General features: G+C 41.3%; 1 protein-coding gene across 1 annotated transcript in view; it reads left to right on the forward strand.

Moving 5' to 3' along the window:
• LOC308371864 (glutamate receptor 4-like) overlaps window positions 1–27412 on the forward strand; it is a gene marked incomplete at both ends in the record, with an annotated part of 100002 nt that overhangs the window by 30424 nt on the left and 42166 nt on the right. The window contains 4 exons of the mRNA XM_080846891.1: window positions 511–750; window positions 8823–9007; window positions 23501–23554; window positions 24684–24842. Of these exons, the coding sequence (XP_080703017.1) occupies window positions 511–750; window positions 8823–9007; window positions 23501–23554; window positions 24684–24842 (638 nt within the window). The remainder of the gene's footprint in view (window positions 1–510; window positions 751–8822; window positions 9008–23500; window positions 23555–24683; window positions 24843–27412) is intronic.

Here is a 27412-nt window from a genome sequence, read left to right on the forward strand (position 1 = left end):
ATGTTATAAATATATGTTATTCTAGGTAGAAGTAAAGAAACATGTTTGACATGCCCACTGTATGAAGTAAACATTTGCAAAGTAGCTAGTTACTGGAGGTCAGCCACAAACACACACTTGGCGACAGCAGGCCGTGGACCAAACCACTTTGAGGGCAGAGGGGAGACAAAATCTTTCAAATTTTCGAAATGCATTGTTTTGCATTTTGTTTTGCATAATAACATTCTTACTGATTCCATTCCATCCACCGATTATTGCGGAGTTTGTGTTTAAATAAAAGCATATATAATATCACTTTGGGATAATTTTTTTTGTTTCATATTTTATTTATGAACACATTTAAATAACCAATATTGTGAAAAGGCCATTGAGGATTAATACAATATACTGATACCAATTAACATAGTCTTGGCTTGTCTAATTTAATGAGTCTTGGAATAAGCTTTTCAATTATAGCTCCGCGTAGTTGTCAATGTCAGGCATCTAATTGTGTTTTTCTTTCCCCTACAGTTTGCTCACAGTATTCAAGAGGCGTATTTGCAATCTTCGGCCTGTACGACAAGCGTTCTGTGCACACGCTGACATCGTTTTGTGGAGCCCTCCACATCTCCCTCATAACTCCCAGTTACCCCACCGAAGGAGAAAGCCAGTTTGCCCTGCAGCTTCGACCCTCCATCCGGGGAGCCCTCCTCAGCCTTCTAGGCCACTACGACTGGAACCGCTTTGTCTTTCTATATGACACTGACCGTGGTAAGAAATGGAGAAACTGTAGATGAAAGAACCCCTGGCTTGATTGATTAACTAAAATAAAAAAAGTAAAGCCTGTGTCAAATCAGAGCATCATTAGCATTCAGTTTCATGCAGTAACGGTGAGATTGAGAAGTGTTTAATAAAGAGTTTAACTCACAATTGCACATCTGCAGACACTTCATACATCATAGTGCCAGTGATGAGTGTGCTGTGTGATGACTCTTTTATCATAGTGCCAGTGTCCTGTGTGAAGTCTTTAGACACCATGGGCCCTATTTTAACGATCAGAAACGCAAGTAGGACAGCGCCAAACACAAGTAGCTGTGTGGGCGGCTCTATGGCGCATTTGCTATTATAACGGCGGAAAAAACACACTTGCGCCCGGCACAAATGTCAAATGGGTTGGTCCAAAGGAGGTTACTCAGCCATAGGTGTGGTTCGGGCGTAATATGCAATAAACCAATCAGAGCGTCATTTCACATTCCCTTTAAGAGCGAGGAGCGCATATTCCATAGCGGCTTGTTATTATAATGGCGGAATTACCTAGAGGAAGACCGTGAGGCCACCAGAACGTGTGTTACCAGAAACAATCACGGCAATATTTTCCCATGCTTGTTTGGAGAAATGTTTCTACTTTTCATTTCTCGTTTGTATTTTTTCAGTTACTAGCATTCGTTTTTTGGTGGCAACATATTTGAAATAAAAGTCACAAAAACATACTTTCCGATGTTTTGGGTTCACCCTCACCGAATCACTAGGTTATGTATGCATGGTAATAATATTGCACCCATCGGCACATGCAGTTCAACCTCACGTCTTCTAAAGTCCTCTAATCTATCCTTATTTATGTCATTGACACATCCATGATTCATGGCAATGTTGTGTAAAACACTGGGGGGGCACGTATGTGAATTTGGGTGCAGTTTATAGCGCCAAGGACGCCAGGGAACCCATACTTCTCCCAGAACGCCTGCTTAGCCCTCTCTTGGCTGTCGGGTGTTACGGGAAATTTTATGAATTCCCCAGCATGTCGGACTACACCTGGCGTAACTGCATGTATAGCCGAACTTATTGCAGACTGTGATAGGGACAGTGTGCGTCTGTCCCCAGCTCATCTGCCAGGAGATGGCAGACATCAGACCTGCCATTACAATTAACCTGAATCATTTGGGTCAATGTGTTCGCTAGATGTATGCCTATTTTTTAAATATCTTGGATTTGGATATCACAATGATTTCCTCATGTGGTAAATACTTTATTTTCCTTGTAATTATATATGGCTTGCCAAAAAATTGGTGTAAATCTCTCGTGTAGACGAGATAAGTAAAGTGTAGCCTACTGTACGGCCAAGCACGCGTCCTTAAAATAGCGTCTGAATACGTGCCACAGACTCTACACAATGCGCCTCTGACATTAGACTAGGTTTTTTCTGGTCAACGGCGCAATGTCGTTTTGAAACTGAAAAATACTACTTGCACCTGAGAAACGCCTTCTCTGTTCCGCCCCGCCCATTTCGGCACAAGTTCATTTCGACGCGCGCCTCTGGAGGGAAAATCCCGCTGTGCGCCGGGTGCAAGATAGGAATGATACATGCGTCTGTGACAATGTCAATTGCGCTGGGTGCAAGATAGAGCCCCATATGTTACCCGTAGTAAAATAAAGTAGCCTTCAAAACAGTGCTATTTGTTTAGGACATTTGGGGATATGTCTCTGCATGTTTTATGTGGGGTTGTTTATTTGCTTTAATTTTCCTTGGTTATTGTTTCTCGTTATCATGCATATGAACTCATTAGTTTAGCATGCTACAATTTCTTGCTTCAAGCTCAAGGCTTCTTCTTGTGAACATGCCCCTGTGCCATTGTGCTTGCTCTAAGGGGGCTCAGGGCCTGGGCTCTGGAAAGCGCCTTGAGACAATTTTGTTGTTTTGGCGCTATATACTTATATAAAATTGAATTGAAATGAATTAATTTGCTGGAGTGGAGAACAGATACACTGACATAGCCTGGATCGATCTGGCATTGCTCCATTGGGGCGGAACTATGCCAGCACCAGAGCTGTTCGTACCAATTAAATTGTCAGGGTGAGCTTTATACGATGATGGACAGATGATCAACAGTAACGTAATCAACCACGTCACCAAAGAGTGCTCAGGTTGAATTTGTTTTCAACAAACATGGCTGCCGCTGGAGAGCTGAGATTCTGACATTGAGTCTGATTTAGAAGACATCGGCAGTGCATTCATTTTGAAAGAGGGACAGAGAAACGTGATTAAGGCATTTGTCGATCAAAAATATTTTTTTGCCGTCCTTCCTACGGGATTTGGTAAAGGTTTAATTTATCAGCTGGCCCTGATGGTCTATGTTATGGTTATACTACGTTGCTCTGATTGGTTGTAGGTCTCTCCAATTGAGCAAAGAGGCCTTTTTTATCCTGGCTCGGTTGAAACACGCCCCATAATCACAGCCTAATGGAGCAGTATCAGACTCATATTCTGACTAGAATTATGAGTCTGACAACGTCAGGCTAACACTGACAAAGACTACACTAGAGAAACTGGATTTAGAGAGCATGGTCTGTCTGGAAAGCATAACTTGGTCACATAGTAATAGTGGTTCACAAAAAAGATCTGCAACCTGAGAAGAACACACCTCTGATCTCTGTACCATACACCTGAATGGGTGTTCCTTGACTAGAACCAGTTAAGTACCAACCAAATTAGTAGTAGTAGTAGTAACCAATGTCTCACTACTTATTCACAATCATGCAAAGCCACAGGCACAGAGAAAACAGCAAATAGACTTCAAAGGCTGTATTATAATTACTGATTTAACTTTTTTATATATATTTCACAATTCAATTTGTCAATTAAACTTCATAAAAGACAGCAAAACTCCTGGTTGTTCAGTTCCGTGTACCTGGGTGATCCGTGTACATGGTTTGGTCAGCTTGTATTGTGGCCCTGGGGATTATTTAGAATGACATACCAATAACAGAGTTAATACGTGCGTTAGCTTGCGAGCTAATTGTAGTCCATTTACCTAGTTTACACTTCTAAAATCTTCAATTTTCAAGAAATCAACACCAGTCTTCGCCATTGATACACAATGTAGGAATTGTATCTGGCTTGAAACATTACCTACTAATGATGTTTAGCTTTATAAAAGTGAGTGTATTAAACATATCACCAGTGGCATAGAGACTGCTAAATACAGTAGACAGGCAATAATAAAGACCCATGGCACTTTATTGAAAACCTTGTTTAGTTTGGTTGCAGATAGGGGTTGCACAAGTACATCATGGTAGAAATAAAGTAATTGTTTCCATAGAAACCTGTGTAGTTTGTGTCGAAGGTGTTTTGAATTGACCGATCATAACCTTTGTCAAATTACCCTGATCCAGCCTTTGGTTTGAGTTTTAGCTCATGGACTTTTATAGCAGATAAGAGTCTTTGGGGATTTCCAGCTATCCTGCTTTGGGTTAAAGGGAGCAGGAGGTGCCATCTGACCAGGCCCAGGGAGATTCAGTGACTTGCTTCTGAACTCCTATTTTAGTCTGCTTTGCTCTAGGCTCATCTTACTAATGCAAGCGTGTTGCTGACTAATCACCTCACATATCTGCTCTCTGCTGTGCCGCAGGAAGGTGCTAGATGAGACCAGAGACATTTCCAAGCTGCTTAAGTTGTTGCAGGTAGATCTAACACTAGCTAATGTAATACCCATAATGCTTTGCAGGTAATGTTTTAGATATACAAGAAAGTGAAAAAGAGGTAATTCGTTGTGGCTGGAGTTTGAGTAAACAGTCTTCTCAGTTCAAACTCGTGTGTCCATGATTATTTATAATTCTACTACACCAAGAACCTATTCCCGAAGAGATTAAGGTTTACAATACCAATGAAAAGATAGGTCACCATTCTCAAATGCCTATGCTCTGTAAGTTAATGAAGGGTGTTTGACATCTACGCTCAGTGACTAACCCTAACCCTCCTTAGTGCCGACCTGGGACCTTGACAGCAGTCACTGGGCAACCTTTGAGCTCTGACTGTCTGCATCACTTAAGCACCTTTATGGTAACACTTTAATTGAAGAGGTGTGCTTAAGACTAAGGTGACACCATCATAACCATGACATGACACCTGTCATAAACTTGAAGGAGTCTTTATGACTTTTCATGACTTGACATTAACCAATACAACATACCTGTCATAAACATGCCAAGGCATGGCGATAAGATTGGCACTATAGCTATGGAACTGAAGAGGCATGATCCGGCACATTGACATTAGGAACAACCTTAGAATCAGGAACTAGCTCTGGTCTGGAAACACCTCAGGATTAGAAGCCACTTCAGGAAACACCTCAGGATCAGGAGCCACTTCAGGAAACACCTCAGGATCAGGAGCCACTTCAGGAAACATGACAGGATCAGGTAGCCTGGCCATTACCAGCCTGTGACTCCATTTCATTCCGTCTTTCAGTCTGGGCCAACCCAATGCATTTTGGTTTCTGAGATGAGCGGGTGCTTAGCTTGAGGTTTAAAATCATTGGAGTTCCCTTAACCAATCAGCAACGTTTAGTAAGCATTCGGTAGATTAAACTCTTCCCAAAGCCAGTTGGGAGAAGAGCTACGACGTCCTTTCCAATCATAAAACTTACAAGAAAATACTCTTGTTCTCCTTTTAATTTTCTGATGTTCTCGAGAGTTGAGACAACTTTTCCGATAGCTTTTCGTGTCTTTTCCTCCAAGGCGAGTTTTGCGTCACAGCTCTGAACTGTTCGCTGATTGGTCCTACAAAATTTTGAGTTCTGGAGACGATTGTCAATGGGGTTGGGCCAGACTGAGTATGAGCTTGAAATCAATTCAGGCGGAAATACGTAGGCTGGTGTCACCAGGCTAAGGATCAGGGGCCACTTCAGGAAACACCTCAGGATCAGGAGCCACTTCAGGAAACACCTCAGGATCAGGAGCCACTTCAGGAAACATCTCAGGATTAGGAGCCACTTCAGGAAACATCTCGGTAAAATAATCCAGTTCAGGAACATCCTCAGAAACCAACTGCTACAGGAACCATTTGGCAACAGGAACCACTTCTGGGACAGGAACCACATTGTGTACAGGATCAGGACGTCATCTCAGGCGAGACGCATCTGGGGTGCTTAACAGCAGGACCTCCATGGCCCTATGCAGCGGGACTTTCTGGGGTGCGGAGGTGCTGAATCCAGCACCAATGTCTTGGCGGTGGCTGGATTGAGCACAGCCTCTGTATTGGCCTGATCCAATGCCATTGTCCCTATGGTGGCTGGATCAGGAGCTGGTAGCACAAAGCTGGGGACAGTGACCAGAACAGACCTGGGAACAGAGAGTGCTGGCTCAGCAGCAGACGGGATGCCGGCCAACTTGGGCCCTGGTCCGAGTAAGCAACAGGCTTGGGTGCAGTGGCAGGAGCAGGCTTGGAAGCAGGTGGGGCATCAGCAGACTCAGGAGCCAGAACCACCTCGGGGACAAGGACCACGGGAGCGGGAATTACTTCAGGGACAGGAACCACCTCGAGGACATGAACCACGGGAACCGCCTCGTGGACGGATGCCATGGGCACCACCTCACCTGTGTGCCGGGCTATGGTGCCTACTGGGCATATGGTAGTTCATAGAAGTGTGCATTTCTCTCTTATAAGAATCTGATACATATCTTTATACATGGGCTAATGATATGATTCAGGGACGGTACATTTCAATACAGAACAATTCGCTGTGATTCAATTTGGTGAGATTCAATGCAATGCGATATGATTCAATCTTAAATGTACAATATTATATACATAGTGTACATTTTATTTAGTTTCTTTTTTTTTCCCATGATATCAAATACTTAGACTTCACCAGTCCACATAAAACTTGCCACATGGTTGGGGTTTGACAAGGTTGGTGTCCCTAGGTGGGCATGTCCCTCTGTGCTAGCACCCCCAGAACACTTTTTGAGTAACATATTAACAACCGTTTAGCCAAAAATGTCAGTTTTGTATGTCAAGTTGGCCTATTGGAGGTGCATTAATCTAGCTCATTACGATACATTTCTGGTGTGGCACCACCTAGTGAATAATGTTCAAAACAAATACCTAGCACTGTGTATATTTTAAACTTCAGGACCTTTCACACTAGGTATCACTAACACATTATTTGGATGTACACCACATTTCATTACATTTTGTCCATTGGGGGCTGACACATTTTAAAATCTCTAGAACCACTTAAGCTAACATTCTTAAATTTGGTATGCTTACACTTGCCTACGTTTGCAAGCTCCATTTGACTTGCTCAACACAACGGTCACCAACAGCCATTCAAAATGAAGCAGCCAATACATGCCTGTGATTAAAAAGGTTCAAACTTTGAAATGCTGCTAAGACCAAGATGATCGCTGCTTGCGGCTATATTTAAACGTATTTTATATTATAGTGTTTACCCCTTGTCCTGTTATAGATGTCAATACCCAAACATATTCTTGCCTTTAACTAATAATCATTCATTTTATACATACATTTCTCAAAATGTTCTAAATTAATACCAAGTATATTTTTACAAAGAAGCTCATATTGTTCCTAATGTACACATGTAATCACAGGGTGGTTGGACTGTAAATTCCTTCTAGCTGTGCACACTGCTGGCAGCCAGGAGGTCCCCGGAGGCTTTTATGCCCAGGGGCCCTTGATTTCATAATCTGTCCATGCTCATTCTTTCACTGTGCAGCGGTCATATTACGCACCGCAGTGTGTCTAGATTTTTATTGAATTATTCTAAAGAAAATAAACCAATTCTATAAAAGGGCATTGCTTACCTTCGAAAAGATATATTTCATAACAGACCAGGAAATCACAAGTATTTTTGGTCTTCATGGCTCAGGAAAAAAAGGAAGACAAATTTATGTCATAGTGATTATTACTTTTCAAACAGACATAGTTAGACAAAAAAGACTATCTGCATGAAACCATTTTGTCATTTTGAATATGAACTGAAGTATGTGTCACCAACCCATTCCCAGGTGCCTCACTTTCACAGAAGTGTTAGCCCTTCAGTACAATAAAATGCATGGACAAAATGATATGTATCGACAACTATGGCCCTTCTACTCAGCTCCTGATACAATCAAAACAAACCATAGTCGTGTTTAGCCGTCTATATGAATCTGTGATATGCTGTCGGGGGATTGCCCTGGAAGGGTTACGGTTTACACCTTCATGAACAAGTAGGCTGAGATTCTGTACGATGAGAGGTATGTCATATTGGCCTGTGTCCCCAGTTCACAGATCAGTTAGCACACAGCTATGGCTACAATGTTTGTCGAGCCTAAGAAGCTAACACTAGCCGCTTTCTGTAACATAAACTGCTGTGTGTGTTCTAGTATACTGCAATAAAAAAGTTTACTACACACACACATTGTGAGTACATGTTTGTGTGTTGCACCACGCATCAGTTTTGTGAAGTCGGTTTCAGTATCATGAATCAAACGGTAGTATCCGTTTTTGTTATACTAATGTAAGCAAAATATTGTTGCATTTCCGACTAAACACAACGCGGTGTGTTTATCCAACACCTATTTTGATAATTATAATTGTGGTTGGGTTTAATTTGGGAATTTACCATTTTCATTTCTGTGACATAATACAATCTAATCTGTGGCTAATGTAAAAGGTCAACGCTAGATGTATTTGCCAATGGGTTGGTTTTATGAAAGGAACATTGCTTGTGATGTTAAGTCTTCTGCAGCAGCTTAGTTTATAGGGTACTAAAGTAGAATCAGCAAAAGAGGCCATCGAGCCATCGAGACACACCGAAAATAAACATGGCGGTGAAGATGAAGAAGTACACAATAGATCTTTGACTTTTGAGGGTTGCTCTGCTCAACTTCTCAACAAAGACAATACCTCATGTCCCTGTGGTGCCAGTGATTGCTAAGGGAAAGTACTTTAGGATGTCAATATACTTTGTGCACTACAATATAGCCAGGCTTAGTATTATTAATATAAATCATGATTTGTAATGTTTAATCATGCATTAATATGTATGTACTTTTTGTAGGATATGCCATACTTCAGGCCATCATGGAAAAGGCTGGACAGAATGGTTGGCAAGTCAGCGCTATCTGTGTGGAAAACTTTAATGATGCAAGCTATCGACAACTTCTGGACGACCTCGACCGCCGGCAAGAGAAGCTATATGTTATAGATCTGGAAGCAGAAAGACTGACAAATATGTTGGAACAGGTGGGCCAGTCATTCTTATTGTAATCAACAGTCTGCAGTAAATCTTAAAGCATGAGTTAATATGTTTTTACAAAAATATTTGGCTTTATTAGTGCATGGATGAGTATAATTTAATACAGGGATGCTACCATTGGTAGGATACGTTTGTAAGGTTTATAATGTCATTAATACCTACCAAACATTTTTGTGGGTTTGTTTTAGTGTAAAATAATAAGTATTGTAACTAGTATTTAGTTCATTAACAATAATGCTCATCCTTGATCATCATTTTGTGTCTTATCGCAGCAATGTGTTACTGTTGTGCCACGCCACTATTCTTCCCCTGTGTCACAGGAACCAGACCCTCCAGGCCACAGACAACACAAAAAACCAGTGAGAGTTAAACAATAGTTTTGATTTGCCCCAAAAGAGCACAGGACTGTCGGGCATGCAGAGCAGATATATGTCAAACACCACTAGAGGGCGCGCATGCAATCCATTAACATCCCACCATGTCCAAAAGCACACTATCACAGCACACTAGGATTCATTTAACACAGAGCATCCACAGGAATGTGTCGGTTAACACATCTAAGAAGTAAATCATCAAGGACCACACAATGGTCCTCATTTATAAAAAGTTGCGTAGAAACCATCCTACATTTTGTCAAAGACATTTTCTGAAATGATCGTAAGTGAAAACGAACGTACACACAAAAAAACACGTGTACGCCAATCCTCCAGTTATAAATCACAAATGGTCATGGAATTGTGCGTAACTGAATCTCCACCATCACAACGCCCCTATTTAATCGAATTAGCATATTATCAATGCACAAACAGAGCGCATCCTCAATGCACAAACTCCCTGTGACAATGGCAAGCAAGAAAGAAACATGTAAACAGAAGAATTATAGTGAGGCTGACATCGACGTTCTGCTGATGGAAGAGCAGATGCGGGCCAAAACATTGTTAGAAAGCCTGTCAGTTGGCGTAATGGCAAAAGCAAAGTATGTGACATGTAGTAGACACGTCGGCCGCACCTGCGGAAGCAGGACCATGGCTTTGGTGCGCTCCACACGTGCATGTGCTGTATTGAAGTGGGCTTCCTATGCTGTCTGAGTGCGCGCAATCTGGATGAGAATACATTGTACGCAGGAAATCCTCTATCACATTTTGCTGTTCCTGGGCACTGTATGGAAATTTAATAAATTGCGGGCATATAGAGAAATTCTGCTTAATGATGACGGGGATTGCTTGACTGGTCTCCAATTTCTCGTCGGAACGTTCCTGTAGCCAGGAATCCAAGAACAGACCAAACCTGAACGTGTATGGCCTGGTTGCACCTGGTCGAGAGGCCATTTGGGCACAACGCTCTCGGCAAGCGGTACCTGCCAGCCATACATATCCTGTGTCAAAAGTCTGCGAGATCACGAAAAAACCCTTTCTCTCCATATTGCGCAGTTGGCAATATCCTCTAGCAACATCAATGCAGCCATACCTCCTACTTAAAACTAAGCCACTATTAGACTTTTTATAAGCTATAGTTTGAGCGAAATTAAAACGGAATACCTATTGAACGTGAATCTCATTCATGTGTGAATTATTCTAATAGTTTAATTGATTTTATTTCACCGCCTTTCACCATTAGCCCAAATGGTGATGGTGGTGCTGACGATGATGATGATGATGAAACTGCCTGTCGGCTGTCGGCGCTCAGAGAGTTCTGCAGTACTCCAGTATTGCCACAAGGAAATGTACTTACGCAAACTCAAAGTCAAAGTCAAAGTAGCTTTATTTGTCAATTACTTCAAATGTCAAGACATACAAAGTATTCGAAAAAACGTTTCCCACTCTCCTACGGTGAAACATATAAGTGCACAGGCAAAACAGAGAGGACATACAAACATACAGACAAGACATTACATAATACAAGTAGAACATACAGATAAACATATAGCAGCATAAGTTACATAAAGTGAGGTTATGTAGTGCAAAAAAGGGCAATTTGGTACTGGCAGCAAAAACATCCTGTAAGATGTATTTGTTATATTAGCAGTGCAAGTTGAACAGTGAGTGGTGTTACCAAGTGATAAAAGTGATGAAAGTGCAGAAGCAGTTTGTTATAGAGTCCTGAGTGATTTTAGGGGCGGGTGGGGGAATTTGGATATGGCTGGGAGGAGTGAGGGGAGAGAGTTTAGTGTCCTGACAGCTTGGTGAATGAAGCTGTTGCTGAGTCTGGTGGTGCGGCAACGAAGGGTCCTGTACCTTCTTCCAGAGGGTAGTAGGCTAAACAGGCTGTTCAATGGTGCCCTGGTAGAAAGTGTTCAGAATTGGTGTCGGAGCTTTCGCTCCCCGGCTCTGAAGGCTTTGTCCCTAGCCCTCAGCAGCTGATGGACAGCTCCTGTCAGCCATGGCTTCTTGTTAGCCCGAGTGATGATGGTCTTTGTGTGGGTCACATCATCTGTGCATTTGAACCCATTAGAACCAGACGTAGAGATACGTCCTTTTCCACGCCTAAGACGGTTTTTATAAATCTGTACTTTGACGTGGATTTGACCGCACGCGCACTCTAAGATCAAATATGTGCGTAAGTACGTTTTATAAATGAGGCCCTATGACCAGACGTGACTGGATACAAACGTACACCCCTAGTTTAAGCAGTAAGAAGCAGAATTTTAAGGTCCATGGTCCTAGGTTTGTCGTCCATGTAAGAGTATGTTCTAACGCAGGCTCTAAAAAATGCAAGTTTGGTAGATATTGGAATGTTAAACTGCCAGATGAGCTGTGGCTGCATTCCAGGCTTGCTCTTTGCACAGTAAGATAAGACCTCCCTTTAAAGCAGCAATATTGAGTTCTGTTCCAAAACTAGTAAGCTAACTACCTAAAAGGCAAGCAAAAACCTTTCAAACACCACCAACAGCCCAGCTGACACTCCAAACGAGAAGTGAGCAGCTATTTGATGAGTTGACACCAAACTTGGTATGTGTGGTCAGGACCCTTTCCTGAGGTTTTGCCAAAAAAAAGAAAATGCCATTTGACCATTGGGGGTGGGGGTACAGTATATTGCCCTACTGGGGGTGCTGAAGTACAATGTATTGATCACTAGGGTCGGGGGTACAATATATTGACCACTTAGGGGGAGGGGCTGCAGTACAGTGTATTGACCACTTGGGGGGGGGGGGGGGGGGGGGGCTGCAGTACAGTGCATTGACCACTGGGGGTTGGGGTACAGTATATCGACCACTGGGGGGGCTGCCGTACAGTATGTTGACCACAGGGGGAGGGGGGTGCTGCAGTACAGTATATTGACCACTGGGGGGGGGGGGGGGGGGCTGCAGTACAGTATTGACCATTTGGAGTGGGGGTACAGTATATTAACCACTGGGGGGTGGTGCTGCAGTACAGTATATTGACCACTGGGGGGGGGGGGGGGGCTGCAGTACAGTATTGACCATTTGGAGTGGGGGTACAGTATATTAACCACTGGGGGGGGGTGCTGCAGTACAGTATATTGACCACTGGGGGGGGGGGGGGGGCTGCAGTACAGTATTGACCATTTGGAGTGGGGGTACAGTATATTAACCACTGGGGGGGGGGGCTGCAGTACAGTATATTGACCACTGGGAGTGGGGCTACAGTATATTGACCACTGGGGGTGGGGGTACTGTGTATTGACCACTGGGGGGGGGGCTGCAGTACAGTATATTGACCACTGGAAGTGGGGGTACAGTATATTGACCACTGGGGGTGGGGGTACTGTGTATTGACCACTGGGGGGGGGGCTGCAGTACAGTATATTGACCACTGGAAGTGGGGGTACAGTATATTGACCAATGGGGGTGCTGCAGTACAGTGTATTGACCACTGGGGGTGCTGCAGTACAGTATATTGACCACTGGGGGTGCTACAGTTCAGTATATTGAATTGGCCCCATCACTGCTTGCTGTGATATTTCTTGATAATCACTGTCAACGAACAATGACCACTGCCATTGGCAACAATTTTTTTATTTTTCATATTCACAACTGACAAATCACACCATTCTCAGCGCATTTTTTCCATGAACCAGCAATAAGATAATTAAAAATAAATGTTTGGAGAAATGGCAAAGTAATGCACTGTACTGTTATCCAGTGGCTTATTCTTATCACAGTGCATTGCTATTACTCCTAGCTTCTTATTCTAGTGCCTGGCTTTGTTCTTCCAAGGCTTGAGGCTCAGGATTGGTGCTATATAAATACAATGCTTGCAAGCAAAGCACTAAACTTTTCTTCCTAGTATTCTTATTTTAGTGCTGGTAAAGGACACTTAAGCTAAATTACTTTCATTTTTCTTCACTTTATACTTCTTAAGACTAAATAACATTGAGCCACTATGATGTCAAAATGTGCAGTGTCCCCCTTTCTCTCTGTCCCTGTCAATGGAACTGTATAACTAGGAGTATTAATAAGAGGCACCTTCCATGCTCTACTCATTTGTATTTCCATCTCTCTATCTCTTTACCCATCTGTCTAAATATGCCTCTCCAACTACTATTTAACACACTTCCCTCTTTCTTGTCACAATACACTCTTTTTCACTTTTCTTCCTGTTTTTCTTTCTTTCACGTTGTCCATGAATTCACACTTTTTTCCTTTCATGTCAGCTTTTAAGTTCTCTGTCCTCGCTTTCATAATTTTTCCTTTGTTCTTTCATGTCATGTTTATATCTTCCAGTCTATCCATTGATCATTCTACCCTCAATTACTTTTGCAACATACTATAAACGCTATAATTTCCCTAGCAACACCAGATCAACAAACATAGCAACAACCCAAAGTACTGTAGCTACACCACACTTTTGGCATTCTTGCACTTTCTCTCTTTCTTTTTCTCTATCTATCTATGTCTCAATCTATTCCTCTCAGACTCCGTACGCTCTCTCTCAGTCTTTATCTCTCTCCTTTTCTCTCTCTATTTTTCAATCCGTTTTGCCTTCCTTCTCCTGTGTCTTTCTCTCCGAAGAAAATTGTTCTTTTACGTTATATTGACATAGAATTTTTTGCTTTGCATGCGCTGGTATTTCGTTCGGGAAATGCAAATTAAATTTCTTTTAGCATTTTGGCTACGCCCCCGTCATCTGATCGCAAATTTTGCCAATATCATTTTAAAACTCTCAGTAACCGCCGCTGCCACGCCCCCGTCATCTGATCGCAAATTTTGCCAATATAATTTTAAACTCTCACTAACCGTTGCTGCCACGCCCCCGTCCCCTGATCGCAAATATATATACAGTATTTCCTTCGGAGGGGCAACTTCAGTTGAGGAGGGCAAACGGGCAGTTGCCCGAGCAACCTTAGCCCACTCCTGTGCACGTCCCTGGTTGTGACACTATATAGATCACCTGGTCCCATCACTGAATTTGTATCCGAGTTCTCTGACTTCCTTTCCACCTTGGTTATATACTCTGATAAAATCCTCATGGTGGGAGAATGTAATATCCAGATGGACAATTGAAATAATAGCCTTACAATCACTTTGCAATCACTAGTAGACTCTATTGGGTTTTCCCAACATGTAAACGCGTCAACTCATTACCACAACCACATAATTTACCTTGTACTAACATATGGCTTAGAAATAGACACTGTTGCACCACTGAAAAAGAGAATAAGAAAACAGAAAAGACTCGTCCCATGGCACATTGACCAGACTTTAACAAATTACTCCATAACATAGAAAAAAAATGGAACTCCACCAAACTTGAAGTATTCCACCTATACGGTGGAAGGAAAGTCTTGTAAGCTATAAAAGAGCACTTTCTGATGCAAAATCAGCTTTCTATATTCGTTGATTGAAAATAATAAAACAACCCTAGACAACACAAAAGAAAAACACAATACATTAGAACATTCTGTTCCTATAACCTGTAGCAGTAACGATTTCATGACCTTTTTCAATAACAAAATGTTAACAATAAGAGAAAAAAGTCTCCTCCCAGTCCATGACCCTACAGCCAGGATGCACTATGACTACCCTGTAACCAGAGGCGGAGATCTCATTTCATTGCAGGGGGGGACAATACATGGGAACATTTCAGAGAGTAATTCCGGGGGGGGGGGGGGGGGGGCGGGGAGACATGAAAAAAATTGCTGTCACGAGAGCTAGCATAACTTAGCTGCTAAATCCCAAATTCTCTAATAACAGTGACCAACAGAAATTCGACGTCAGTTGTAAATTCTCTAAACGGCAATACATTTCCTTACAAAAATATCTACTCACAGACAAATAATGTTAAAAGTTCAAACGCAAACCAAGGCACTTCAAGGAGGAATTCAGCTGCATGCAAATTAACGTCTTCTCTAGTGCCCTGCGCATCCGTGTGAAGTTCATGAGCCGTCCATTGAGTTAAAACTAATAAAATCAGACCATGTTCCCGTGATAATCTCCAAGATCTCCGCTGGTGTGAGAGAAAGTAGTCCAACCAATATATATAGCACTTGTTGTCTCTGTACATCTCAGTTATGGTGTGATAAACTCACTCTCATTAATCCAGCCTACTGATTTTTGCTTAGCCTCCTATCTTGATCTAATTCTTTTTATTCAGACTTTACGTAACTTTCATGACCAAAAATATAAATTGAGATTTAATTCGGTTTTTTTTGTTCATAAATTAATGAAGGATGATCGGAGCAAAGCCTCATGGGAAATGCCTTTATCCAGTGAACGTAGGGAGATGACTGTGCGGATGTCAGAGAGAGAGAGCAGGTGCGAGAGAGCAGGTGAAGCGGACCTGATGGAAACAATGAATGTAGACATATTCTCGTATTTATTATTATTTTATTTGTTTAAGTCCCAGGAAGTCTGTAGAATTGAACCATAAACGTGCACATGCGTAGAACCTATTCAGTCTTGTTGGTCTGAAATAAAACATCGAAAAAGGCACTCACTACCTTTGCCTCAATGATGGGGGCGTGCGATAGCCCACCGGTCGGGTTAATACTGGTAATGACGTTGTTGTAGTGCAGGCGAGAGAGGACGAGAAACAATCTCACAACCTGACCGTACTGGGCAGATTGACTGGAACACGGAGCTGTAGCCCCGCCCTTTGGAAACAGCATGTGAACCGAACATCTTTGAGGAATAGGGGGATCATGATTTTTCAACACTTAAAATTTACATTATTTTTCGTTTATAAAAAGCACCGCTTGTGTCGACGTGCGTTTGTTTCATATTACAATTATTATTTTAATTTTTTTCAATTTTGGTGGGGGGGGGACAACGTTATGGGAGGGGGGGGGGGGGGCGTGTCCTATGCCTGTAACACCCCTTCAACCTGCTGCACACCTAGAATTCTTCACACCCATTGACCTCCCTGAACTCAATTCCCTTAGTATCTCCTCATCTAAATCATCAAGGTGCCTACTACACAAAACTGCTTAAACACACACTACCCTTATTAAATGAGACACTGCTTAAAGTAATTCACTCATTTCAGGAAATGTTCCACAATCATAAAGAATGGCAGTGATTTCTCCAAAGACCTCTAGACCTTAGTGCTGCTTTTGACACTATTAGACTGTGTGCTTGGACCCTGGATCTTCTCCTTGTACATGGTACACTTAGGTGACGTCATAAGGAAGTAGAACATTAGACTCTTAGACCCTTGCTCTTCTCCTTGTACATGGTACACTTAGGTGACGTCATAAGGAAGCAGAACATTAGACTCTTAGACCCTTGCTCTTCTCTTTGTACATGGTACACTTAGGTGCCGTCATGAGGAAGCAGAGCATTAAATTCAATTCAATTAAATTTCATTTATATAGCGCCATAACAATACAATTGCCTCTAGGCGCTTTACAGAGCCCAGAGCCTGAACCCCCTGAGTGCATGCAAAATGGCAACACGGGCAAGAAAAAACTCCCTGTTAGGCAGGAGGAAACCTTAAGCAGAACTGCGGCACATAAGGGGGGACCCATCTGCTTGAGGTCGGCCGGGTGGAGATAGGAAGGGGGGAAGGGGGGGAAGGGGGAGGGTTGTGTGGCAGAAGGGGAAGGGAAACAACAAGGGTTGTACACAGCCAGCATTTGGTCGCTGGACATAATATATATACAGACATCCGGTGGTAAATACATGATACAGGCAATACCAGTTTACTGTACTTATAGCGTTACTGTTACAGGGGTAAGCAGGGCTGGACTGGGACAAAAAATCTGCCCGGCCATTTTGAACCAGACCGGCCCACTTAATTCGATAACACACCCTTTGGTCTCTCGAATGTCTACACACCAACCAGGCTTTTAGCTAGCAGGGCGTCTGCCCTATCGTCTACAAAAAAATAAGAAGAATTGGGACGCCCTACTTTTAGGCAGGACGGCCTAAAGATGCCCTATTTTTCTCCCGTTTTACCTGTTAACTTTTGCTGAATGTGATCAAAATTCACCGTTTCAGTCGCTTCAGCGAAGTCTAGAATCATATGCCCTGCCAATTAGAAAATAGCATTGCTGTATTCCCGCTACAACAACGTTACATCATGATTCCAACGAAACATTGATTCATGGGCTCGCAGAAGACAGCTGTCTCACCGCACGTCACTGAACCTACTACTTTATGAGTTCAACAAGAGTTTGTGTGTTAAGGTGGTGGTCTTAAGTAATCTAAATGCAATACAATACAATATACATCATACACTTTAAAGCTTTGTTCAGAATACGGAGGTTTAAGATCGGTCGATATTTTCCGTCCTTTTTTGGAACCAGAAAATAGCGACTGAAGAACCCCCTGTTCTCGTCTACGAGAGGTACAGACTGTATTGCTCCCTTTCCTAGAAGGGAGTCTATTTCCTCCTGTAGGAAACGCGCTTGATGAGGTGGCACTAACGTTTGTACCACGCCCCTGAACTTCGGAGGGCAAACTGGAGCGTATAACGGGCTATCATAATTCGCTATCTGGACAAATTGGCATATTTTCATAGGGTTTGGGAATACTGGGCTTTCGGAACATTGACATGGCACCGCGCACCAATAAGCTAAGGGGCTTGCCCACCACTCAAACACACAACATAGAGTGTAGGCTAACGGCTGGCTGTTTCAGAGTAGAGTAGGCTGAGGGCTAGCAACAGCTACAGACTTGTCTTGTATTTACAATGCAAACGAACTTGGCCATAGAACATAGGTCCTAAGTCAAACATATTTTAGAGACGTTTGAATTCATGATCAGTAAGCTTACCGTAGGTCGTTGTATCGTATCTCCCTGGCTGTCGCCACCAGTATCACTTTCATCCACGGTAGCCTACCTGATGATGGCCCTGCCGTGGCAAACATTTCCGATATTTTGGCACATTTGGCAGTGTAGGCTTGAAAAGCAAGCCTATTCTTATCTCGCAGTTTCTCCGCACCCTCTTTTCGCTTTCTCTCCATTTTAGACTGGAGGATTCTAACGAAACGTGCGTTTCTGTGCACCGCCCAAGCCAAAGGTTGAAGGTGTTTGGTGATATGATTGGACGAGCCCCTTGTCACTAAAGAAGACAGCCAATGGGCCGCAGACTAGCATGCGCTTGTCAAGCATGTCAAGGCCATGGGCCACGCTGAGTTTGTTTCCCGTCCTAATGCATTATGTAGGCAGGTCCAAACCGAAAGGGGTTGGTGTTGGGTCAGCCCAGGGGATGTGATTGGGCCAGCCCAGTGTCAATAGGGCCGCTCATGAACTACTTTCGTGGGCCAGCCGGTCAGACCATTATATGGGAAAAAAAAAATTATAAAAAAAAAATAAAATTAAATATTTTTTTTTTTTTTTTTTTAAATAATAAATTCGGGACTCTCGGCCCATATTGCACCTCGGCCCACCGGGAAAACGCCCGGTATGCCAGATTGCCAGTCCAGCCCTGGGGGTAAGGGATGTAGTGACAGAGAAACATTTCAGTGGTGGCAATAATGTATATTGTATATAAATGCTAGCATAGGGTATGTGGTAGAGATTTGGGTTTGGGTGGTAGATTTAACAGTAGGCAATATGGCTATTTTATCAGTGTTATTATAGGCATAAGCAATATGATATGAAAGGAGAGAGAGAGAGAGAGAAAGGGAGAAGATATGTTTAGTAATGCTGGCATTTATCATTTTGTTTGGTAGTGTACATATGGAGATATCAGTCGTAAGCAAGGGTTGCAGGGTACACAGCAGTGCACAATTGGCTGGTGACCATCGCAACACGCACCGTATGCTGTACCCAGGATCCGGAAAGGCCCTACTTCACGGTTTAGCACACGCTGTCTGTAGCCCAGTTTTGTTGACGAGGGGGGTATTGCATGTGTTTAGATATATTTTAGTTTTGCTGGCATTGAGCATTTTGTTTGGTTTGGTATATATGGAGATTTTAGTCGATTTTAGTCGATTTTAGTCGTAAGCTTTGTTAGGGTTGCAGTGCCCATATGGCTGGTGACAGTCGCAACACGCGCCGTATGCTGTACCCGGGATCCGCAAAGGCCTTCGTACACGGTACAACATGCACTGTCTATTAAATCTTCTCCTTGTACATGGTACACTGAGGTGACGTCATAAGGAAGCAGAACATTATCTTTCATATGCTATGCGGATGACACCAAACTTTACCTATCCATGAAACCTAATGAAATTGTACAACTAGCCAAGATAGAAGCCTGCCTGCAAGATGTAAAAGATTTGATAACTAATATCTTACTGCTCTTTAACTCTGGAGTGTGATTGTGCTTGTAGGCCCTAAACAATTGAGTATTACATTGTCTAACTTTCTACCCACACTCAATGGCATCTTATTAACATCCAACGCTAGTATAAAAAAATCTAGGCCTAATTATCAACCAAGATCACCTACTTGACTCACATATAAAACAGATCTCAGACGTATTTTTGTCATCTATGCAATATTGAATATAAAACGAATTTACGCTTTTCTGCTCTCCTGTCCGGATGTAACAACAACTCAAACAACAACTTCAAATCGAGACTGAAGACATTCCTCTTTAGTGCATCCCATAGTCATGAATAATGCATCAAAAACCCGTCACCTGTCACAACATTCTTCACCTCTTTTTGCATGCTATGTTGTTGTGTTTAGCAGGAGTGGGCTACAGAGAGCGCATGTTGTACCGTATAGGACTGCCTTTATGGATCCCTGGTACAGCATACGGCAAGTTTTGTGGCTGCCGTTGGCTAGTTGTGCACTGCTTAGGCCTCCTGCCACCCTACTGTGCTGTATACATACATACGGTATATGCTGTGCATCATCTTTTCAGAGAATATTATATAAAAGAAAAGTAATGTTAATAAACCGTTTGTATTCTTTTTTTTTTCTTGCCCAATGAGAGTCGATAAGAGGATCGTTAAGGAATCGGAGCGATAAGCAGAATCGAAAATGGAATCGGAATCGCTAAAATCTTATCAATTCCCATCCCTACCCACTAAGCTGTTCTACAACACTTGAAAGCTCTCTCCCCTTCTTATCCTCCATGTATGTAATATGTATATGGGCCATTCTACCGAATTGGTGCAAAGTCAGGTCGGAAATATTTTGTTTTTTTTTATGTTTTATTCCCAAAACTTTGTCCGTATGTATATTGTACCATATCTAAAGTACACTTATCTAGTAAAAGAACAGTCAATTTTTATATTGTATTTTCAGAATGTGTTGGAATGTTTTTCCTCTTCCAAAAATTGTCACTACCGAAACATCACATTAACTATAGTAAAAAAGTATTATTATTGACCTGTTCAGATTGTGTTTCCTTCCCTTCTCTGAAGAGTATTTTTACAAATATTTCTTGAAGGTTTTCACAATGAAATCCATAAAAATGAATTTTTTACCAAATTTTCAAGTTCAATTTATACAATTCATCAAAATCTAAGTGCAATATTTCTTTGTAAAATGCAAAATACTGATCATATTGATTCCAGAGTTGTTGATTGATGAAATTGAACATACATTAATCCAATCAGTATCATAACATTTTAGTTGATTACTCAATATACTTAATTTTTTACAAAACATCCTGTGTTTCGGTAGTGCTGCACTGTTTCGGTAGTGACATCCAGTGTTTCGGTAGTGACTGCACTGTTGGATAGATGTTAATTTCTCTCCCAAAATCTTCCAAAAGGTGCTCTGGGCCGCCCTTTAGTCCACACAACACATTTATTAAAAAAATTATCGGATTGAACTACTTACCATTTCATTTTGTCACTACTGAAATCATCAGGTCACTACCATATGTTTCGGTAGTGACTGTTTCGGTAGTGACAATTCTAGCTAATTTTAAGCATAAATAAAGAATTCTAGCAAGCACACGGCTTTCAAACACATCTTTGAAGAGGTGAACACACATACAAACATAAGATTTTCCATGAAACCCCAAAAGGTTTACTTAATTGAAGAAAACATGCGTTTCGGTAGTGACAATTCTTAAGGTTACACGTCGATTTTCAGACTTTGGAACACATTTATATAAAAACTATGGGATTTAGCTACTTACCATTCAACCATGAGGGACAGAGATGCAGTGTCACTGCATGGTCAAAAATGTAGAGTCGTGGCTAAAACACAGGCTCAGCCAATGGACTAAAACTCTTGTGTTTCGGTAGTGACATGAAAACTAGGGACATGATTTTTTGAGTATAGAAAATTGATTTAAAAATTAAACCCACAATAAATCTAAATATTCCAAGTTCTGTTTCAACCCAATCATAAAGATCTTTGAAATTAAATCATTGAAAAAAATCTAAAAAAATTGAAAAGTGTTATTTAAAGGCATTGAAATTTAGATGTCAGGGTTGGGGACAGCTACTTCCCAATAGAAAGTACCCTATAAATGATGATTTTGTATATATTTAGCTTATCACTATCTCATGTAATGCATTGGGTTTATATAGACCATAACATTTTCTAATTTAATATCTATGCCTAAATATCTAATTGTTTTGTAAATAGTTTTTATTGTTGAGGGACTGCATATTACACGAATTCGGTAGAATGGCCCATATACCATGTATATACATGTATGCTGTGTACATTTACCACATGTATGCTAGCATGCTCATCTTTATACGTGTATGATTTATTCTGCCATGTTCCTGACTACCCCCCCCCCCCCTTCTGCTACAAGGCCACCCCTCATGTGCCGCTGTTCTGCATACCATTTCTTCCTCATTAACAGGGAGTTTATCTTTGCCCCCGTTGCCTTTGTGCCTGCTCTAAGGGGGTTCAGGCCCTGGGTTCAGAGTGATCACAACAACTTGTGGATGATGTTAAACGGCTTCACATAGACATTAAACAATCCTGAGAGAAGTAGTGAAACATCAGTGGGCCAAGGTCTTATTCTATTAACAATGTAGTGAATAAACGGGTTCCTCCCTCCTTCTTGCCCTTCTTGAACTGGTTAATTTAATGGATCTATTAACGATTACTTAAACATTTAGCATCAATTCCCACACAACACTAAAAACAAGCTTGGTTTTCACTGTGACAGAGGTAGCCTATGTGTCTGTGTCTGTACATGTGAGGATATGGTGTAGCATGTTGGCTTGAATTGCCCATCCAATACAACTTTTAAATGGCTAATTGTGCTCGAACCACAACTATACGGCATCTACAGTAGTTTTACTTGACAGGATGATGTAACATTAAATAAACTGCGGTTATTGCACAATGTTGTTTTATAAAATAACATGCAATACCGAGTGCGGTTTATGTACGGTGCGGTTTATTGTCAGGAAGACACGGAAACCTTCTAGACATTGTTAATGAAAATGTCATCATTTCAGTAATTTTAAGCCAAAATTTGACACTCAAATGTTGGAACGTTATTGTGGGCAGTGTAACTCCATTGGACATGGTTATATGAACATTTAAAGACACCTCGAATGGCACCACAAAGAGTATGGATGAGTACAAAGACAAAAGCGGTTGCCACAATATATATCAGAGTAGCTTGGGTTAATAATAATTTTAATGGTGTAAGACAATCAGTTTGAGTTGAACTGACTTGACAGTTTTACAATGTGAATTGTAAACTGTATTACAATTTTCCATATAGTTTTGTTGTAATTAAGCTGCAGATTAGCGTCATTATTATAGTATTTACTGTATAATTGGCATAACATTTTTAACCGTGTATCAAAGCTGAGCGCCCCTTCCAAGTTCATCAACACAATCATGGCAGAATTGGCAACTAGACAGGCATCGTTTTACATGCAGCCCAACTCAATTCATAGAAAAGACATATACGTACATATAATTGGCAGGATAAAAAAACGGTACATCTGTAGTCCATGTTACAAATCAGAAGATCAGTCTAAACTAAATAAGTTTGCCATAGTGAATGGTATGAGTGAATACAGTCAATACAATATAATTGTGGCCCTCTACATAAGCACATTGTCCATGTGTGTACAGTGTTTGTTGTTCAGGTCATGCTAAAGTGCTGTTTGCTGTCATTTTTGTGTATGTTAATGGTTTTGTAGGATGTTCCATTTTGTTCATTGTGATATGTTGTTTACCTCTGCAGATTGTGAGTGTTGGCAAACATGTTAAAGGCTACCATTACATCATGGCCAATTTGGTGAGAGGAATTTGATTGTCTTGCCACCTCTCTTCATGCTCTCTCTATTTCATTCATCTTACAGTCATTGTCTTAGTGTCTTCATTCTTTAATACCATCGTATGTCCATTATTTTCAAGAGACCTCTAAGGTAAGGGTAATTAACATGCATACCAGTGACCCATTTTAATTATTGTTAGTGATGGAAGACTTTTTTCATAATTGGCTCATTGGTGTGCCCGGTGGTCATTATGGATTGTATGTGTTAATACACCCTTATCCGAGCACAGTGCAAGTGCTTTGTTAAGTCTTCTCTTAGTCTAGCTGTTTTCCTTCTCTTGTTGCTTCCCTCTCTTGTTCTTGAAGTCAAAGTATTCTTACCCCTTCTCTTTGTTTCACATTTTGTTATGCTGCAGTCAAAAATCATTGCTTTGAATTCATAAGCAAAAACAGGATTTTAGATTTTTTTGCAAATTTATTCAAAAGGAAATACTGAAATATCAAATCAAAGTATTCAGACCTTTTGCTCAGATCTGGAGAAGGCTACATAAACATTTCTACTGCATGGAAGGTTCCCAAGAACACAGAGGCCATCATAATTCTTAAATAGGAGAAGTTTGGAACAACTCTTCCTAGAGTTGGCCACCCAGCCAAACTAATTGGAGGAGAAGGGCCTTGGTAAGCAAGGTGACCAAGAACCTGATTGTCAATCTAGCTTCAGAGGCCCTGTGTGGAGATTGGAGAAACTTCAGCCATGATTGCAACTCTCCACCACAGAGCTTGAGAGGATCTGCAGAGAAGAATGGCAGAATCCCCAAATGTATGTGTGCAAAGCTTGCTACGTCAAGGTCAAGAGGCTGCCAAAGGTACTTCAACTTAGCACTGACTAAAGGGTTAATACTTATGGCAATGTGATATTTCGGTGTATTTCCTTTTTCATAAATTTGTAAACAATCGAAAATCCTGTTTTGACTTTGTCATTATGGGGTATTGAGGGTAGAGTGGTGAGGGAAGAAATTAATTTAAACGATTTTAGGATTAGGCTGCAACATAAAATGTGAAAAAAGTAAAGGCGTGTGAATACTTTCTGAGTGCACTGTCTATAATCTCTTATATTCGTCACTCTTTGCCTATCTCCTCACTTTCTCAGGGCTTTAAGGACATCAATCTGGAACGCTTTATGCATGGCGGAGCAAATGTGAGTGGCTTTCAAGTCGTGGACTTCAGCCATCCCATGGTGATTAAGCTCATGCAGCGTTGGAACAAGCTTGATCAGCGCGAGTACCCAGGGTCTGACACCCCCCCGAAGGTATGCTCAAAGGATTCCTGCTTATTTTTTATATTCATTTTTTTTTTGGAAGAATGAATCAGTCTAAACACATTAAGTGCCCCTCTTTTTCATGCTCACTACCAAGATCAGCAATGTGCTCAAGTACTCTAGAATCATCCCCAAGATATGATGACATGATGAGTAACATATTTTGTCTGAGGGACTTGCTGCCTTTTTCACACAACTGAACTACTTATTAGAATCTAGTCAATTGATATTTTAAGGATGCGCAGGAAAATATGTGAGGTCAAAAGTCTTTTCACTCTTTCATTTCATTCTTTAGCCTTTTGAGAGTGTGTGCAGAGCTTAACATCCACTAGGGAGACAACCTCCAGTTGACCTCAGCGTTGCCCAATTTGGCAGTCCTAACTAGTTGGTGGTGTAATGCTGATTTGGAATGTCTTTGTATTGTTATTAAGACATATCAGGAAGACTTCATCCAGAGCCAGTTCTTTTGACATTTGGACAGGATGCAGTAAAAGCACTGTTGGTGCACCCTCAACTAGTTCCACAACATCCATTTGACCATAGGAGCTATACAGTTACATTTCATTCAAAAAGCACGTTTCACAATTGACATCGTCTGAAGGAGGTTTAGAGAGCTCAAGGCCTGAACACCCTTGAATAGAACCAAGGAGTGCAGAGGGGAGGGGAAGTGATGTCAGGCAATCAAGCAGATAATTCCTACATCTTCCTACAAGAAACAAGGTGGATGAAGAAAGGGTGAGAGTGAGTTGCCAGCATTCAAAATAGTGAATTCAAAAGTAGTTTTACAACATAAAGGTTGTGTGTTATTGTTCCATAAGGTGACAACATAGAGGGTGTGTGTAATTTCATCCATAAGGTTGGTTGAGTGGATCTATGAACCTGAGAATCATGCCAGTTATGACACACATTTCTGTGACATGTAGCCCAGACATCGAAACTGCAGTGAAACATGTCAGTTTATGTGATGTTGCTGATATGATGTCAATTTGACCATTAAAACGTCTTTTTTAATGTCTTGCTGAGAACCATTTTCCTCACTCGTGAAAAATAAGCTCCATGCCGATACTCTTTAGGAATTGTGGCTGCAGGTAATTTGTAAAATATTTAAATTTGACCAAGATGAGGCAAAGTTCTAAAGCACAGAGTTGACAATCATTTGAAATCTAGCAGAATTTGATCAGGGTTCACTGTAGGCTTAGCCTGGATACCAGCCTGAACTCCGCCCACAAAATTTTTGGTCTGGGAGATTCAGTCTGGAGTCAAGCTAGTTGGGAGGGATTAAATGTTTCGAAAAAGTTGAGAAAGCAATCTAAACCAATCAAATTGTAAGGGTGGGCTTTATACGTTGATGGACAGATGACCTGATGATAGATATAATATACATTGAACAAAGATGGCGCCGTCTCGGGAGCTTAGTGGGACATATTTGATATGATTTAAGCTATCTACACGACTTTTTTTTATGTCTACATTGACTCGGTTAGTTGTGTATGTGCAACACGAATGTTGCCGAGGATAGTAGCTCTTAACTGAAGCACTCTAGACCATTATTGATAGGTTATGCTAACGCGTAGACAAAAAAAAACATTGAAACAAATGGTAGCTTCTAGCCTTGAGTGCTAATTAAGTAACGTGAGCAGGCATATCTCAACAGATATTGACAGCGCATTCATTTTGAAAGAGGAACAGAGAAACGCAATCAAGGCATTTGTCGATTGAAAAGATGTTTTTGCCGTCCTTCCTACGGGATCAGGTAAAAGTTTAATCTATCAGATGGTAATACTACGTTGCTCTGATTGGTTCTAGGTATCCAATTCAGCAAATAGGCATTTTCTTTCCTGGTTCGTTGAAACACGCCCCATAATCACAGCCCAATGGTTCAGTCTCAGACTCATATTCTGACTAGAATTATGAGTATGACATCGTCAGGCTACTGTAGGCTAGCTGTTGGTATAGTCTGAAGTTAGTTAGGCCTCCTCAGAATGAAATGACTTGAGACATGAATCTCTATAACAATAACAACACAAAAATACGTTTTAATGAAACATTTCATGTGAATATATTCCAAATATACCTTTGCTATTGTGATGGCCCTCAATGTTCATCATCCCCATTTATATCCTCAATCCTACCCAGCATGCATTGCAAGACATTTGTTACCTGGATTTTATCATACTTAGTTTGCTCTTTCACTTTTTCTTTGTTTTATAATAAGTGACAACTTGATTTGGTCAATGAAACTGATACTATCAAATTACACATCTAATTCTAAGGGATTAGAACACATATTAAATATTGAAAGACAAAAAATAAGGTGGGGTGCCTCCCCTGATACAATTGACGTACTTCGCTACTGACTATGAGAGGTTAATCAGTAATAAAGAAAACTTTTTCTTAAATTAATACAGTTTACTGCCAAGGCGTGTTTGATTTGTCACTTTGCATCAATGGAAAATCTGATTGATGCATGTACAGTATCTACGTCAAGATATCAGTGAGAAGGATTTCCCATCTTTTTACAGTTAGTAGTTAGTAAATAAATGTCCGTTTTGTGTTGCAAA

This window comes from Sprattus sprattus (genome assembly GCF_963457725.1).
Source record: "Sprattus sprattus genome assembly, chromosome: 1".
Classification (NCBI taxonomy): domain Eukaryota; kingdom Metazoa; phylum Chordata; class Actinopteri; order Clupeiformes; family Clupeidae; genus Sprattus; species Sprattus sprattus.